Source organism: Crinia signifera, unplaced genomic scaffold, assembly GCF_055691185.1.
Source record: "Crinia signifera unplaced genomic scaffold, ASM5569118v1 HAP2_SCAFFOLD_114, whole genome shotgun sequence".
NCBI lineage: Eukaryota > Metazoa > Chordata > Amphibia > Anura > Myobatrachidae > Crinia > Crinia signifera.
The window spans coordinates 263,584-280,916 of record NW_028142008.1 but is presented as its reverse complement, the minus strand read 5'-3'; the positions used below and the strand labels follow the sequence as shown (position 1 = coordinate 280,916).

Below are 17,333 nucleotides of genomic sequence, written 5' to 3'. Positions count from 1 at the left end.
ACAGCCAGAGCGCCCAGACAGCCACAGCCACCCCTTCCCCTCACCAGCTGCTCTCCGTCCCAACTACTACTACTGCTTCCGCTGACACCTGAGCGCCCAGACAGCCACAGCCACCCCGTCCCCTCACCAGCTGCTCTCCGTCCCAACTACTACTACTGCTTCCGCTGACACCTGAGCGCCCAGACAGCCACAGCCACCCCTTCCCCTCACCAGCTGCTCTCCGTCCCAACTACTACTACTGCTTCCGCTGACACCTGAGCGCCCAGACAGCCACCGCCACCCCTCCCCCTCACCAGCTGCTCTCTGTCCCAACGACTACTAGTGCTTCCGCTGACACCTGAGCACCCAGACAGCCAGTGGCAGCCACAGCGCCCAGACAGCCACAGCCACCCCTTCCCCTCACCAGCTGCTCTCTGTCCCAACTACTACTACTGCTTCCGCTGACACCTGAGCGCCCAGACAGCCACAGCCACCCCGTCCCCTCACCAGCTGCTCTCCGTCCCAACTACTACTACTGCTTCCGCTGACACCTGAGCGCCCAGACAGCCACAGCCACCCCTTCCCCTCACCAGCTGCTCTCCGTCCCAACTACTACTACTGCTTCCGCTGACACCTGAGCGCCCAGACAGCCACAGCCACCCCTCCCCCTCACCAGCTGCTCTCTGTCCCAACGACTACTAGTGCTTCCGCTGACACCTGAGCACCCAGACAGCCAGTGGCAGCCACAGCGCCCAGACAGCCACAGCCACCCCTTCCCCTCACCAGCTGCTCTCTGTCCCAACTACTACTGCTTCCGCTGACACCTGAGCACCCAGACAGCCAGTGGCAGCCACAGCGCCCAGACAGCCACAGCCTGAGCGCCCAGACAGCCACAGCCACCCCGTCCCCTCACCAGCTGCTCTCCGTCCCAACTACTACTACTGCTTCCGCTGACACCTGAGCGCCCAGACAGCCACAGCCACCCCGTCCCCTCACCAGCTGCTCTCCGTCCCAACTACTACTACTGCTTCCGCTGACACCTGAGCGCCGTGAATTGTGTATGATCTCTGTAACTGGAGGCAGAAATATAACCGGATCCTCCTCTCCCCTCCGGTGTATGTGGGACACTGCGGCCGGCCAGTGATACGGGAGGATAAGGTGACTATAACATTATCTTATCATATTGGGGACTGATCACTACGGCAGGGAATGTGTTATACACTATGTCCAGTATCAATCAGCTGCTGTAATTGTCTGCAGCTAGCGGATTTGCCGGGGGCTATCCAATTATCCTGGACTAGTGTCCTGCCGCTGCTTCGCACAGGTACATGTGTTATAATAACGCTCCCCTGCCCAGACCCATTCCCCTCACCAGCTGCTCTCCGTCCCAACTACTGCTTCCGCTGACACCTGAGCACCCAGACAGCCACAGCCACCCCTCCCCCTCACCAGCTGCTCTCTGTCCCAACTACTACTACTGCTTCCGCTGACACCTGAGCACCCAGACAGCCACAGCCACCCCTCCCCCTCACCAGCTGCTCTCTGTCCCAACTACTACTACTGCTTCCGCTGACACCTGAGCACCCAGACAGCCACAGCCACCCCTCCCCCTCACCAGCTGCTCTCCGTCCCAACTACTACTACTGCTTCCGCTGACACCTGAGCACCCAGACAGCCACAGCCACCCCTTCCCCTCACCAGCTGCTCTCTGTCCCAACTACTGCTACTGCTTCCGCTGACACCTGAGCGCCCAGACAGCCAGTGGCAGCCACCCCTTCCCCTCACCAGCTGCTCTCCGTCCCAACTACTACTGCTTCCGCTGACACCGGAGCACCCAGACAGCCACAGCCACCCCTTCCCCTCACCAGCTGCTCTCTGTCCCAACTACTACTACTGCTTCCGCTGACACCTGAGCGCCCAGACAGCCACAGCCACCCCTCCCCCTCACCAGCTGCTCTCTGTCCCAACTACAACTGCTTCCGCTGACACCTGAGCGCCCAGACAGCCACAGCCACCCCTCCCCCTCACCAGCTGCTCTCTGTCCCAACTACTACTAGTGCTTCCGCTGACACCTGAGCACCCAGACAGCCAGTGGCAGCCACAGCGCCCAGACAGCCACAGCGCCCAGACAGCCACAGCCAGAGCGCCCAGACAGCCACAGCCACCCCTTCCCCTCACCAGCTGCTCTCTGTCCCAACTACTACTACTTCCGCTGACACCTGAGCACCCAGACAGCCAGTGGCAGCCACAGCGCCCAGACAGCCACAGCCAGAGCGCCCAGACAGCCACAGCCACCCCGTCCCCTCACCAGCTGCTCTCCGTCCCAACTACTACTACTGCTTCCGCTGACACCTGAGCGCCCAGACAGCCACAGCCACCCCTTCCCCTCACCAGCTGCTCTACGTCCCAACTACTACTACTGCTTCCGCGACACCTGAGCGCCCAGACAGCCACAGCCACCCCTTCCCCTCACCAGCTGCTCTCCGTCCCAACTACTACTACTGCTTCCGCTGACACCTGAGCACCCAGACAGCCACAGCCACCCCTTCCCCTCACCAGCTGCTCTCCGTCCCAACTACTACTGCTTCCACTGACACCTGAGCGCCCTGACAGCCACAGCCACCCCTTCCCCTCACCAGCTGCTCTCCGTCCCAACTACTGCTTCCGCTGACACCTGAGCGCCCAGACAGCCACAGCCACCCCTTCCCCTCACCAGCTGCTCTCCGTCCCAACTACTACTACTGCTTCCGCTGACACCTGAGCGCCCAGACAGCCACAGCCACCCCTTCCCCTCACCAGCTGCTCTCCGTCCCAACTACTACTACTGCTTCCGCTGACACCTGAGCGCCCAGACAGCCACAGCCACCCCTTCCCCTCACCAGCTGCTCTCCGTCCCAACTACTACTACTGCTTCCGCTGACACCTGAGCACCCAGACAGCCACAGCCACCCCTTCCCCTCACCAGCTGCTCTCCGTCCCAACTACTACTGCTTCCACTGACACCTGAGCGCCCTGACAGCCACAGCCACCCCTTCCCCTCACCAGCTGCTCTCCGTCCCAACTACTGCTTCCGCTGACACCTGAGCGCCCAGACAGCCACAGCCACCCCTTCCCCTCACCAGCTGCTCTCCGTCCCAACTACTACTGCTTCCGCTGACACCTGAGCGCCCAGACAGCCACAGCCACCCCTTCCCCTCACCAGCTGCTCTCCGTCCCAATTACTACTACTGCTTCCGCTGACACCTGAGCGCCCAGACAGCCACAGCCACCCCTTCCCCTCACCAGCTGCTCTCCGTCCCAACTACTACTACTGCTTCCGCTGACACCTGAGTGCCCAGACAGCCAGTGGCAGCCACCCCTTCCCCTCACCAGCTGCTCTCCGTCCCAACTACTACTACTGCTTCCGCTGACACCTGAGCACCCAGACAGCCACAGCCACCCCTTCCCCTCACCAGCTGCTCTCCGTCCCAGCTACTACTACTGCTTCCGCTGACACCTGAGCGCCCAGACAGCCACAGCCACCCCTCCCCCTCACCAGCTGCTCTCTGTCCCAACTACTACTAGTGCTTCCGCTGACACCTGAGCACCCAGACAGCCAGTGGCAGCCACAGCGCCCAGACAGCCACAGCCAGAGCGCCCAGACAGCCACAGCCACCCCTTCCCCTCACCAGCTGCTCTCCGTCCCAACTACTACTACTGCTTCCGCTGACACCTGAGCGCCCAGACAGCCACAGCCACCCCGTCCCCTCACCAGCTGCTCTCCGTCCCAACTACTACTACTGCTTCCGCTGACACCTGAGCGCCCAGACAGCCACAGCCACCCCTTCCCCTCACCAGCTGCTCTCCGTCCCAACTACTACTACTGCTTCCGCTGACACCTGAGCACCCAGACAGCCACCCCTCCCCCTCACCAGCTGCTCTCCGTCCCAACTACTACTACTGCTTCCGCTGACACCTGAGCACCCAGACAGCCACAGCCACCCCTTCCCCTCACCAGCTGCTCTCTGTCCTAACTACTACTACTGCTTCCACTGACACCTGAGCACCCAGACAGCCACAGCCACCCCGTCCCCTCACCAGCTGCTCTCCGTCCCAACTACTACTACTGCTTCCGCTGACACCTGAGCGCCCAGACAGCCACAGCCACCCCTTCCCCTCACCAGCTGCTCTCCGTCCCAACTACTACTACTGCTTCAGCTGACACCTGAGCGCCCAGACAGCCACAGCCACCCCTCCCCTCACCAGCTGCTCTCCGTCCCAACTACTACTACTGCTTCCGCTGACACCTGAGCACCCAGACAGCCACAGCCACCCCTTCCCCTCACCAGCTGCTCTCCATCCCAACTACTACTACTGCTTCCGCTGACACCTGAGCGCCCAGACAGCCACAGCCACCCCTCCCCATCACTAGCTGCTCTCCGTCCCAACTACTACTGCTTCCACTGACACCTGAGCGCCCTGACAGCCACAGCCACCCCTTCCCCTCACCAGCTGCTCTCCGTCCCAACTACTGCTTCCGCTGACACCTGAGCGCCCAGACAGCCACAGCCACCCCTTCCCCTCACCAGCTGCTCTCCGTCCCAACTACTACTGCTTCCGCTGACACCTGAGCACCCAGACAGCCACAGCCACCCCGTCCCCTCACCAGCTGCTCTCTGTCCCAATTACTACTACTGCTTCCGCTGACACCTGAGCGCCCAGACAGCCACAGCCACCCCTTCCCCTCACCAGCTGCTCTCTGTCCCAATTACTACTACTGCTTCCGCTGACACCTGAGCGCCCAGACAGCACAGCCACCCCTTCCCCTCACCAGCTGCTCTCCGTCCCAACTACTACTACTGCTTCCGCTGACACCTGAGCGCCCAGACAGCCACAGCCACCCCTTCCCCTCGCCAGCTGCTCTCTGTCCCAACTACTACTGCTTCCGCTGACACCTGAGCACCCAGACAGCCACAGCCACCCCTTCCCCTCACCAGCTGCTCTCTGTCCCAACTACTACTACTGCTTCCGCTGACACCTGAGTGCCCAGACAGCCAGTGGCAGCCACCCCTTCCCCTCACCAGCTGCTCTCCGTCCCAACTACTACTACTGCTTCCGCTGACACCTGAGCACCCAGACAGCCACAGCCACCCTTCCCCTCACTAGCTGCTCTCCGTCCCAACTACTACTACTGCTTCCGCTGACACCTGAGCGTCCAGACAGCCACAGCCACCCCTTCCCCTCACCAGCTGCTCTCCGTCCCAACTACTACTACTGCTTCCGCTGACACCTGAGCACCCAGACAGCCACAGCCACCCCTTCCCCTCAGCAGCTGCTCTCCGTCCCAACTACTACTACTGCTTCCGCTGACACCTGAGCGCCCAGACAGCCACAGCCACCCCTTCCCCTCACCAGCTGCTCTCCGTCCCAACTACTACTAGTGCTTCCGCTGACACCTGAGCGCCCAGACAGCCACAGCCACCCCTTCCCCTCACCAGCTGCTCTCCGTCCCAACTACTACTACTGCTTCCGCTGACACCTGAGCGCCCAGACAGCCACAGCCACCCCTTCCCCTCACCAGCTGCTCTCCGTCCCAACTACTACTAGTGCTTCCGCTGACACCTGAGCACCCAGACAGCCACAGCCACCCTTCCCCTCAGCAGCTGCTCTCCGTCCCAACTACTACTACTGCTTCCGCTGACACCTGAGCGCCCAGACAGCCACAGCCACCCCTTCCCCTCACCAGCTGCTCTCCGTCCCAACTACTACTACTGCTTCCGCTGACACCTGAGCGCCCAGACAGCCACAGCCACCCCTTCCCCTCACCAGCTGCTCTCCGTCCCAACTACTACTGCTTCCACTGACACCTGAGCACCCAGACAGCCACAGCCACCCCTCCCCCTCACCAGCTGCTCTCCGTCCCAACTACTACTACTGCTTCTGCTGACACCTGAGCACCCAGACAGCCACAGCCACCCCTCCCCCTCACCAAGCTGCTCTTCCGTCCCAACTACTACTACTGCTTCCGCTGACACCAGAGCACCCAGACAGCCACAGCCACCCCTTCCCCTCACCAGCTGCTCTCCGTCCCAACTACTACTACTGCTTCCGCTGACACCTGAGCACCCAGACAGCCACAGCCACCCCTTCCCTCACCAGCTGCTCTCTGTCCCAACTACTACTACTACTGCTTCCGCTGACACCTGAGCACCCAGACAGCCACAGCCACCCCTTCCCCTCACCAGCTGCTCTCTGTCCCAACTACTACTACTACTGCTTCCGCTGACACCTGAGCGCCCAGACAGCCACAGCCACCCCTCCCCCTCACCAGCTGCTCTCTGTCCCAACTACTACTACTGCTTCCGCTGACACCTGAGCGCCCAGACAGCCACAGCCACCCCTTCCCCTCACCAGCTGCTCTCTGTCCCAACTACTACTGCTTCCGCTGACACCTGAGCACCCAGACAGCCACAGCCACCCCTTCCCCTCACCAGCTGCTCTCCGTCCCAACTACTACTACTACTGCTTCCGCTGACACCTGAGCGCCCAGACAGCCACAGTCACCCCTTCCCCTCACCAGCTGCTCTCTGTCCCAACTACTACTACTACTACTACTGCTTCCGCTGACACCTGAGCGCCCAGACAGCCACAGTCACCCCTTCCCCTCACCAGCTGCTCTCTGTCCCAACTACTACTACTGCTTCCGCTGACACCTGAGCGCCCAGACAGCCACAGCCACCCCTTCCCCTCACCAGCTGCTCTCTGTCCCAACTACTACTGCTTCCGCTGACACCTGAGCACCCAGACAGCCACAGCCAGAGACACCACCACGTGCCAAGTGACCCACGCAGCCCAATCAGCTGTGCAGTCCCAGAATGCTGCCCATTAATGGGCTTGCTGGGACTCTTAGTTCCACAGCAAAACCAATAGTTTAATAAAAGCACACTGACAAGAAAAGTAAAACTTTATATCACACTGAGCCCATTCATACATACTTTTTTTTTAAATTCGATCATTTTTATTAAAAATTTTTTGCACAGACAACAATAACACCCCAGACATATAAAAAGATAGCCAGTATAGCAGTGAAGTCAGAGCTGTACAATTAGTGCATCAGGATATCTCAAGGGCACATACACGTAGTAAAACAGTAAGGGTTAATGTATCACCTGCAAGATACAGATAACAGCACTGTTTACCCGAAGGCGCCAATCGGGCACAGATGCACACAGCATATGTCCTAACTAAAGCATACAATAAAGCAAGAAGTATGAAGCAGAGCGCTTTGTTTCATCCCATTATGTATATAATGTCTGCGGTGCTCTTGAGGTCCTTGCAGTGCCTATAATGACTAAGACTAAACTCGGATAGCATATATCTAGCCACCTAAAGAAGAAGGATATAGAAACAATAAAAGCAAACTAACCCCCAAAAGCAACCCACCCGAAAAAGACCCCCCACCCTGTATTACCTACACCCAACTTGAGGTATACCTGGAGCCCTAAACCTTACCGCTCCCCACTAACTACAAATCCTATCTACTACTACTACTACTACCCCCCCTATGAGCAGGATATTTGTCGGATGAAAACTCAGGGCAATGGAAGAAGGATCTTAAGCTAGGATAGATGAAGGCCAGCACATCTACAGGAGATATGCGCAGTTTGCATAGAATATTCAAGTGTATACTATACTATACATATATTTTCTGTGACAACAAGAAAGTACAAACAGGATATGAATAAGACAGTATAATGCTGAGAAAATAGCAAATTAGGACAAGAGATAAAGTGGGCATCCCAGAGCTTTATATTGCAGAGTCTAGTCCGGCCAGTTTTCGGTGCCATGAATGGGCCGCGGCATAGTAGAAGACCCATATCTCATCTCTTGGGAACTCGCAGGAGCACAGCCAGGGTAGTCAGATAACGAAGTGAAGACTTGTAGAGTTGTCAGTAGAAGAGGAGTGGGAGATATTTGGCAAGACATAGCCATAACAATGCGGATGTGTATGGGGTACCAGGTACTTTCAGAGCCAGCAGGATCCATCCTCGGAAATGGCTCCAGGGTGCGAACAAGTATAGGAGTCATAGGGGTTGCAGACGCAGGATATTGATGCAGAATTTTTTCAGCCACAAAAGGATGTTCGTCCGAGGCATAAGAAGTAGAAAGGGTTAACTTCCGGACATCATCAAGCCTGCCAGCAAGTCTATCAGCCGAGGCAGATATAGCCTGAAGAATTTGTTGCAGGCGTGCTTCCATACCTGCGCCAGCAGTGCACACCTCCAAATTATCCGTCAGGCGATGAGTAGGCAGGCTGCTGTAAAGGAGGCTTAATAGGTTGAAGTATGGTGGTGGCTAGCACACCACCTAACCTTTAGGAATATTAGTAGCAGCAGGATATCTGGCTGTAGCGTCCCCTAAGCAAAACCAAGTGGTGTGTAAGAGGTATAAAGCTGACCCCGCAGGCTCCAGAAAGCATACACAATATGTAGCTGCTGTACCCAGCACAGGATCACGTCTATATAATTACCCCAGTCCAGAAGACAAGCAGGCAGGGCAGCGCCGTTCCCTCCGTGCAGCTGAGCGACCCGTCTCAGCGAGACCGGCTGTCACTCTTTCCGCTACTCCCCGGAGTACTTCCAGTCGCCCCCTCCCGCTGGGCCCCCCGACCAGAGGCAGGATCACAGCCAAGTGTCGGAGATCGCAGACTGGGGACTCCTCCGTACAGCCAGGGCAGCCGGGGAATCCAAAATGGCGCTCGTTGCTGGAGAGGATACACGAGGCACAGCAGGCCAGGCCAGTCCACCAGCACTCCCCGAACGAGCCACGAGAGATGCAGACAGCTCAGGAGACACAGGAGCGGTTCTGATGAAAGCTGAGGTGCATAGAGATCATCAGCAGGTCCCGGGGTAGGATTTACAGACAGGATTTTTACGGAGCTCACGTTCCCCGCACCCGCTCTCAGTGCCGGCCAGGCCACGCCCCCCATTCATACATACTTACCTATCTTGATTGAGGATCGGTCCCATTGTCCACTAGAATTCCGGTATTGGTACCTGTGGAGACGAATCATCCTTACATCTCCTAGGTGTGGATCGGTCCTCTTTATTCCATGTAGGCATCCACGTACTTAGCAAAATAAACAAACGCCGGTACCCGAGCCAGCACGGACACGGAGGAGACGCAGGATGACTATATTTACATCCTGCGGCTCCTCCCCCGAATAGCGCTATTGGCCACCTGGCGGCCAATCAGGAGCACTAACGTGTATATAAAGGGGTATCTAGGTGTCGGCTACATCATAGTATCTTACATGTTACTCTGTGCAGCAGGTTAGTGTATATAAAGGGGTATCTAGGTGACAGATCCATCATAGTATCTTACATATTACTCTGTGCAGCAGGTTAGTGTATATAAAGGGGTATCTAGGTGACGGCTCCATCATAGTATCTTACATATTACTCTGTGCAGCAGGTTAGTGTATATAAAGGGGTATCTAGGTGACAGCTCCATCATAGTATCTTACATATTACTCTGTGCATCAGGTTAGTGTATATAAAGGGGTATCTAGGTGACAGCTCCATCACAGTATCTTACATATTACTCTGTGCAGCAGGTTAGTGTATATAAAGGGGTATCTAGGTGACGGCTCTATCATAGTATCTTACATATTACTCTGTGCAGCAGGTTAGTGTATATAAAGGGGGTATCTAGGTGACGGCTACATCATAGTATCTTACATATTACTCTGTGCAGCAGGTTAGTGTATATAAAGGGGTATCTAGGTGATGGCTCCATCATAGTATCTTACATATTACTCTGTGCAGCAGGTTAGTGTATATAAAGGGGTATCTAGGTGACGGCTCCATCATAGTATCTTACATATTACTGTGCAGCAGGTTAGTGTATATAAAGGGGGTATCTAGGTGACAGCTACATCATAGTATCTTACATATTACTCTGCGTATCAGGTTAGTGTATATAAAGGGGTATCTAGGTGATAGATCCATCATAGTATCTTACATATTACTCTGCGTATCAGGTTAGTGTATATAAAGGGGTATGTAGGTGTCAGCGTCATCATAGTATCTTACACATTACTCTGTGCAGCAGGTTAGTTCCTTATATTGGCACTTGATATACTTGTACATGTTGAGCAAGTCCCCCCTTAAACATCTCTTTTCCATTGTAAATAGTCCCAAATTGCTTAATCTCTCCCCGTAGCTTAAATTCTCCATTCCCCTAATAAGCTTTATTGCTCGCCTTTGGACTTTTTTTAATTCTATGATGTCCTTTTTATAGTGTGGGGCCCAGAACTGCACTCCGTACTCGAGGTGAGGTCTCAGCAATGCTTTATACAGTGGCATAATTACCCTTGAGTCCCTAGTTTCCATTCCCCTCTTAATACATGCCAGAATTTTGTTGGCCTTTTTTGTAGCTACATTACAATGGGCACTACATCCCAGTTTGCTGTCTATTTGGACTCCTAGATCCTTTTCAAGTATGGAATTACCCAGTTCCTCTCCGCTAAGGTTGTAACTTGCACACTGGTTGTGTCTCCCAAGGTGCATAACCTTACATTTATCTACATTGAACCTCATCTTCCATTTTTTTGCCCACTCATCTAGAATTGCAAGATCATTTTGAAGCATGGTGACATCTTCTGATGATTTAATGACTTTGCTAAGTTTTGTATCGTCCGCAAAGTTGTATACATAAGATGAGTAACCCTATCCCAATATCGTTAATAAAAATGTTAAACAAAATGGGCCCCAAAACCGAACACTGGGGCACTCCACTTAGTACCGGTATCATATCTCATACGGCACCATTCACAACCACTCTTTGTTCTCTATTACATAGCCAATTCCCTACCCATCTGCAGATATTTTCACCCAATCCTAGGTTCTCCATTTTATTAATCAATCTCTTGTGTCGGACAGTATCAAATGCTTTAGCGAAATCTAGGAAAATCACATCTACAGCATTTCCATTATCGAGGTTTTTGCTAACCTCTTCATAGAACCCTAGTAGATTAGTTTGGCATGAACGATTTTTCACGAACCCATGTTGGTTAGTACAGAGTAGACGGTGATGGTCTAAATATTCCTGGATACCATCCCTTAAAAATCCTTCAAATAGTTTACCCACAATTGATGTTAAACTAACGGGTCTGTAATTAGCGGGATCTTCCTTTTTTCCTTTTTTGAATATTGGCACTACCTCTGCTATTCTCCAATCTTTTGGTACTATACCTGACGATAGTGACTTGCTAAAGATATAATGTAGGGGGGTAGCTAGTTCATCCCTTAATTCCATTAATACCCTCGGATGAATCCCATCTGGCCCTGGTGATTTATTTGTTTTGAGTTTGCTTAGCTACAGTCCCACTATGGAATGAAGCAACTAGAAGGACTGTTTAACACACAAGGAGGCTGGATGTATGTGGACACATCAGTACACAAATGTAACATCATGGTCAGTGTCTGTGATATTTGATGTTGTGTATAAATATACATCTTATACAATAAAAGTAGCGTTATCCTGGTAACCATTATGCTTTTACATATTAACTTTCTTACAGGACATATAAGGAGCAGGATTCAAATTAAGAGGATTTTGAAAAAGGAAATTGTTCTCCACTCAAGCCAACTAAATACATCATATCTCCTTACACCTCAGGAGGAGGAACACACAATTTTATTTTCTGGATAGAAGAAACATATAGCAACTAATTTGTTTCTCACCTCATACATGATGAGTCTCACAGGAGAGAAACCACATGTGTGTTCTGAGTGTGACAAAGGCTTTACATATATATCGCAGCTTTTCAGACATCAGAGGAGTCACACAGGAGAGAAGCCATATAAATGTTCTGAATGCAGCAAATGTTTTTCCCATAAGCCACATCTTCTCAGACATCAGAGGAGTCACACAGGAGAGAAGCCATATAAATGCTCTGAATGCAACAAATGTTTTTCCCAGAAGTCACAGCTTGTCCAACATCAGAGGAGTCACACAGGAGAGAAACCACATGTGTGTTCTGAGTGTGACAAAGGCTTTACATATATATCACAGCTTCTCATACATCAGAGGAGTCACACAGGAGAGAAGCCATATAAATGTTCTGAATGCAGCAAATGTTTTTTCCAGAAGCCACATCTTCTCATACATCAGAGGAGTCACACAGGAGAGAAGCCATATAAATGCTCTGAATGCAACAAATGTTTTTCCCAGAAGTCACAGCTTGTCCAACATCAGAGGAGTCACACAGGAGAGAAGCCATATAAATGTTCTGAATGCAGCAAATGTTTTTCCCAGAAGTCAGATCTTGTTATACATCAGAGGAGTCACACAGGAGAGAAACCATATAAATGCTCTGAATGCAGCAAATGTTTTTCCCAGAAGCCACATCTTATCATACATCAGATGAGTCACACAGGAGAGAAGCCATATAAATGTTCTGAATGCAGCAAATGTTTTTACCAGAAGTCACTTCTTGTCCAACATCAGAGGAGTCACACAGGAGAGAAACCATATAAATGTTCTGAATGCAGCAAATGTTTTTACCAGAAGTCAGATCTTGTCCTACATCAGAGGAGTCACACAGGAGAGAAGCCATATACATGTTCTGAATGCAGCAAATGTTTTCCCCGGAAGACAACTCTTGTCCGACATCAGAGGAGTCACACAGGAGAGAAACCATATAAATGTTCTGAATGCAGCAAATGTTTTTACCAGAAGTCACATCTTGTCCTACATCAGAGGAGTCACACAGAAGAAAAGCCATATAAATGTTCTGAATGCAGCAAATGTTTTCCCCGGAAGACAACTCTTGTCCAACATCAGAGGAGTCACACAGGAGAGAAACCATATAAATGTTCTGAATGCAGCAAATGTTTTTACCAGAAGTCAGCTCTTGTCCTACATCAGAGGAGTCACACAGGAGAGAAGCAATATAAATGTTCTGAATGCAGCAAATGTTTTTACCAGAAGTCACATCTTGTCCTACATCAGAGGAGTCACACAGAAGAAAAGCCATATAAATGTTCTGAATGCAGCAAATGTTTTCCCCGGAAGACAACTCTTGTCCGACATCAGAGGAGTCACACAGGAGAGAAACCATATAAATGTTCTGAATGCAGCAAATGTTTTTCCCAGAAGTCAGATCTTGTCCTACATCAGAGGAGTCACACAGGAGAGAAGCCATATACATGTTCTGAATGCAGCAAATGTTTTTCCCAGAAGTCAAATCTTGTCCAACATCAGAGGAGTCACACAAGATAAACTAAAAATGCTGTGTTGGCGGTATTGATGGACAGACAACACTTAGGGCCTTATTTTGGTTCACTCTTTCTGACAAAATACTTCTTAGATGGACAAAACCATGTGCACTGCAGGGGGGCAGATGTAACCTGTGCATAGAGAATTAGATTTGGGTGAGTAATTTTGTTTCTGTGCAGGGAAAATACTGGCTGCTTTATTTTTACACTTCAATATAGATCTCACTTTGAAGTAAAACCCCACCCAAATCTAACTCTCTCTGCACATTTTGCATATGCTCCCCTGCAGTGCACATGGTTTTGTCTATCTAAGAAGGATTTTGTCAGAAAGAGTGAACCAAAATAAGGCCCCCAATGCGGTAAAGAGAAACAGAGCATCATATAGAGGTATAGACAGATTGGAGGTGGTATACACAGACAAATGTATGGATAGAACACCATAAGGGGGTATAGAAGGATGGACAGGTGACTAGGAGGACAGACCGAGAACCATATGGGGATTAGCTTGCCAGGAAGGGGCATACAGACATGGCTGGATCCTCTAACAATACAGGTACATGGGTAGCAGCTGTTATGGGACTTGGTGGCTTGTGGGGGCCCTGAAGGCAATCCCACTGCACCCGCTATGTTTTTTATTTTTTTTATGTGTAATCACTGCTGCCAGTCTGGGGCCTGGTATTGTACTTATTGGGTGTGAGGCGGCAGGTGACTTTACAGTGTCTGTACCCAATTGTGCTTGTACAGTGCCACATCCATCAGCTGCACAGTACCATCACCACTACTGCAGGCACAGCCATACTTCCGGATTCTGCACTACAAGCAGCTCTGCCTCCCTCCCTGTACATGCACTGCTGGGCTCTATCTCCCTCCCTGTGTATGTACAGTGCTGTGCACTGCCTCCCTCCCTGTGCATGCACTGCTGGGCTCTACCTCCCTCCCTGTACATACACTGCTGGGCTCTACCTCCCTCCCTGTACATACACTGCTGGGCTCTGCCTCCCTCCCTGTATATACACTGCTGGGCTCTACCTCCCTCCCTGTATATACACTGCTGGGCTCTACTTCCCTCCCTGTATATACACTGCTGGGCTCTACCTCTCTCCCTGTACATACACTGCTGGGCTCTACCTCCCTCCCTGTGTATACACTGCCGGGCTCTGCCTCCCTCCCTGTACATACACAGCTGGGCTCTGCCTCCCTTCCTGTACATACACTGCTGGGCTCTACCTCCCTCCCTGTACGTACACTGCTGGGCTCTACCTCCCTCCCTGTACGTACACTGCTGGGCTCTACCTCCCTCCCTGTATATACACTGCTGGGCTCTACCTCCCTCCCTGTACATACACTGCTGGGCTCTGCCTCCCTCCCTGTATATACACTGCTGGGCTCTACCTCCCTCCCTGTATATACACTGCTGGGCTCTACTTCTCTCCCTGTACATACACTGCTGGGCTCTACCTCTCTCCCTGTACATATACTGCTGGGCTCTACCTCTCTCCCTGTACATACACTGCTGGGCTCTACCTCTCTCCCTGTACATACACTGCTGGGCTCTACCTCTCTCCCTGTACATACACTGCTGGGCTCTACCTCCCTCCCTGTACATACACTGCTGGGCTCTACCTCTCTCCCTGTATGTACACTGCTGGGCTCTACCTCTCTCCCTGTATATACACTGTTGGGCTCTACATCCCTCCCTGTACATACACTGCTGGGCTCTGCCTCCCTCCTTGTGTACATACACTGCTGTGCGCTGCCTCCCTCCCTGTTCATGTGCACTTCTGGGGTCTGCCTCCCTCCCTGTGTACGTGAACTGCTGGGCTCTGTCTCCCTCCCTGTGTACATACACTGCTGGGCTTTGCCTCCACCCCTGTGTACATACACTGCTGGGCTCCGACTCCCTCCCTGGGTACGTGCACTGCTGGGCTCTGCCTTCCTCCCTGTGTACATACACTGCTGGGCCCTGCCTCCCTCCCGGTGTACATACACTGCTGGGCTCTGCCTCCCTCCCTGTGTACATACACTGCTGGGCTCTGCCTCCCTCCCTGTGTACATACACTGCTGGGCTCTGCTTCCCACCCTGTGTACATGCACTGATGAGCTCTTCCTCCCTCCCTGTGTACATGCACTTCTGGGCTCTGTCTCCCTCCCTGTGTACATACACTGCTGGGCCCTGCCTCCCTCCTTGTGTACATACACTGCCATGCTCAGCCTTGCTCCCTGTGTACGTACACTGCCGGGCTCTGCCTCGCTCCCTGTGTATGTACACTGCCGGGCTCTGCCTCCCTCCCTGTGTATGTACACTGCCGGGCCCTGCCTCCCTCCTTGTGTACGTACACTGCCATGCTCTGCCTCGCTCCCTGTGTACGTACACTGCCGGGCTCTGCCTCGCTCCCTGTGTACGTACACTGCCGGGCTCTGCCTCCCTCCCTGTGTATGTACACTGCCGGGCTTTGCCTCCCTCCCTGTGTATGTACACTGCCGGGCTTTGCCTCCCTCCCTGTTTACATACACTGCCGTGCTTTGCCTCCCTCCCTGAATGTACACTGATGGGCTCTGCCTCCCTCCCTGTGTACATGCACTGCTGGGCTCTGCCTCCCTCCCAGTGTATGTACACTGCTGTGCTATGCCTCCCTCCCTGTGTATGTGCAGTGCTGGGCTATGCCTCCCTCCCTGTGTACATATACTGCTGGGCTCTGCCTCCCTCCCTGTTCATGTGCACTGCTGGGCTCTGCCTTCCTCCCTGTGTACATACACTGCTGGGCTCTGCCTCCCTCCCTGTGTACATACACTGCTGTGGTCTGCCTCCTTCCCTGTGTACATACACTGCTGGGCTCTGCCTCCCTCCCTGTGTACATACACTGCTGGGCTCTGCCTTCCTCCCTGTGTACGTACACTGCCGGGCTCTCCCTCCCTCCCTGTGTACGTACACTGCCGGGCTCTGCCTCCCTCCCTGTTCATGTGCGCTGCTCGGCTCTGCCTCCCTCCCTGTTCATGTGCACTGCTCTGCCTCCCTCCCTGTGTATATACACTGCTGGGCTCTACTTCCCTCCCTGTATATACACTGCTGGGCTCTACCTCTCTCCCTGTACATATACTGCTGGGCTCTACCTCTCTCCCTGTACATACACTGCTGGGCTCTACCTCTCTCCCTGTACATACACTGCTGGGCTCTACCTCTCTCCCTGTACATACACTGCTGGGCTCTACCTCCCTCCCTGTACATACACTGCTGGGCTCTACCTCTCTCCCTGTATATACACTGCTGGGCTCTGTCTCCCTCCCTGTATGTACACTGCTGGACTCTACCACCCTCCCTGTACATACACTGCTGGGCTCTACCTCTCTCCCTGTATATACACTGTTGGGCTCTACATCCCTCCCTGTACATACACTGCTGGGCTCTACCTCCCTCCCTGTACATACACTGCTGGGCTCTACCACCCTCCCTGTACATACACTGCTGGGCTCTGCCTCCCTCCATGTATGTACACTGCTGTGCTCTGCCTCCCTCCCTGTACATACACTGCTGGGCTCTACCACCCTCCCTGTACATACACTGCTGGGCTCTGCCTCCCTCCCTGTATGTACACTGCTGGTCTCTACCTCTCTCCCTCCCTGTGTACGTACACTGCTGGGCTCTGCCTCCCTCCTTGTGTACATACACTGCTGTGCGCTGCCTCCCTCCCTGTTCATGTGCACTTCTGGGGTCTGCCTCCCTCCCTGTGTACGTGAACTGCTGGGCTCTGTCTCCCTCCCTGTGTACATACACTGCTGGGCTTTGCCTCCATCCCTGTGTACATACACTGCTGGGCTCCGACTCCCTCCCTGGGTACGTGCACTGCTGGGCTCTGCCTTCCTCCCTGTGTACATACACTGCTGGGCCCTGCCTCCCTCCCTGTGTACATACACTGCTGGGCTCTGCCTCCCTCCCTGTGTACATACACTGCTGGGCTCTGCCTCCCTCCCTGTGTACATACACTGCTGGGCTCTGCCTCCCTCCCTGTGTACATACACTGCTGGGCTCTGCCTCCCTCCCTGTGTACATACACTGCTGGGCTCTGCCTCCCTCCCTGTGTACATACACTGCTG

General features: G+C 53.3%; 1 protein-coding gene across 2 annotated transcripts in view; it reads left to right on the top strand.

Annotated features, from left to right (window-relative positions):
- The window catches only part of LOC146052740 (uncharacterized), a 42,494-nt gene extending 29,161 nt beyond the window's left edge, over nt 1-13,333 (top strand). For both annotated transcript variants that reach the window (XM_083167938.1, XM_083167937.1), the window contains exon 2: nt 11,543-13,333. In XM_083167938.1, coding sequence (XP_083024064.1) covers nt 11,713-13,245 — 1,533 coding nt within the window. In that variant the 5' untranslated portion in view covers nt 11,543-11,712 and the 3' untranslated portion in view covers nt 13,246-13,333. The remainder of the gene's footprint in view (nt 1-11,542) is intronic.
- The last annotated feature ends 4,000 nt before the right edge of the window (nt 13,334-17,333 follow it).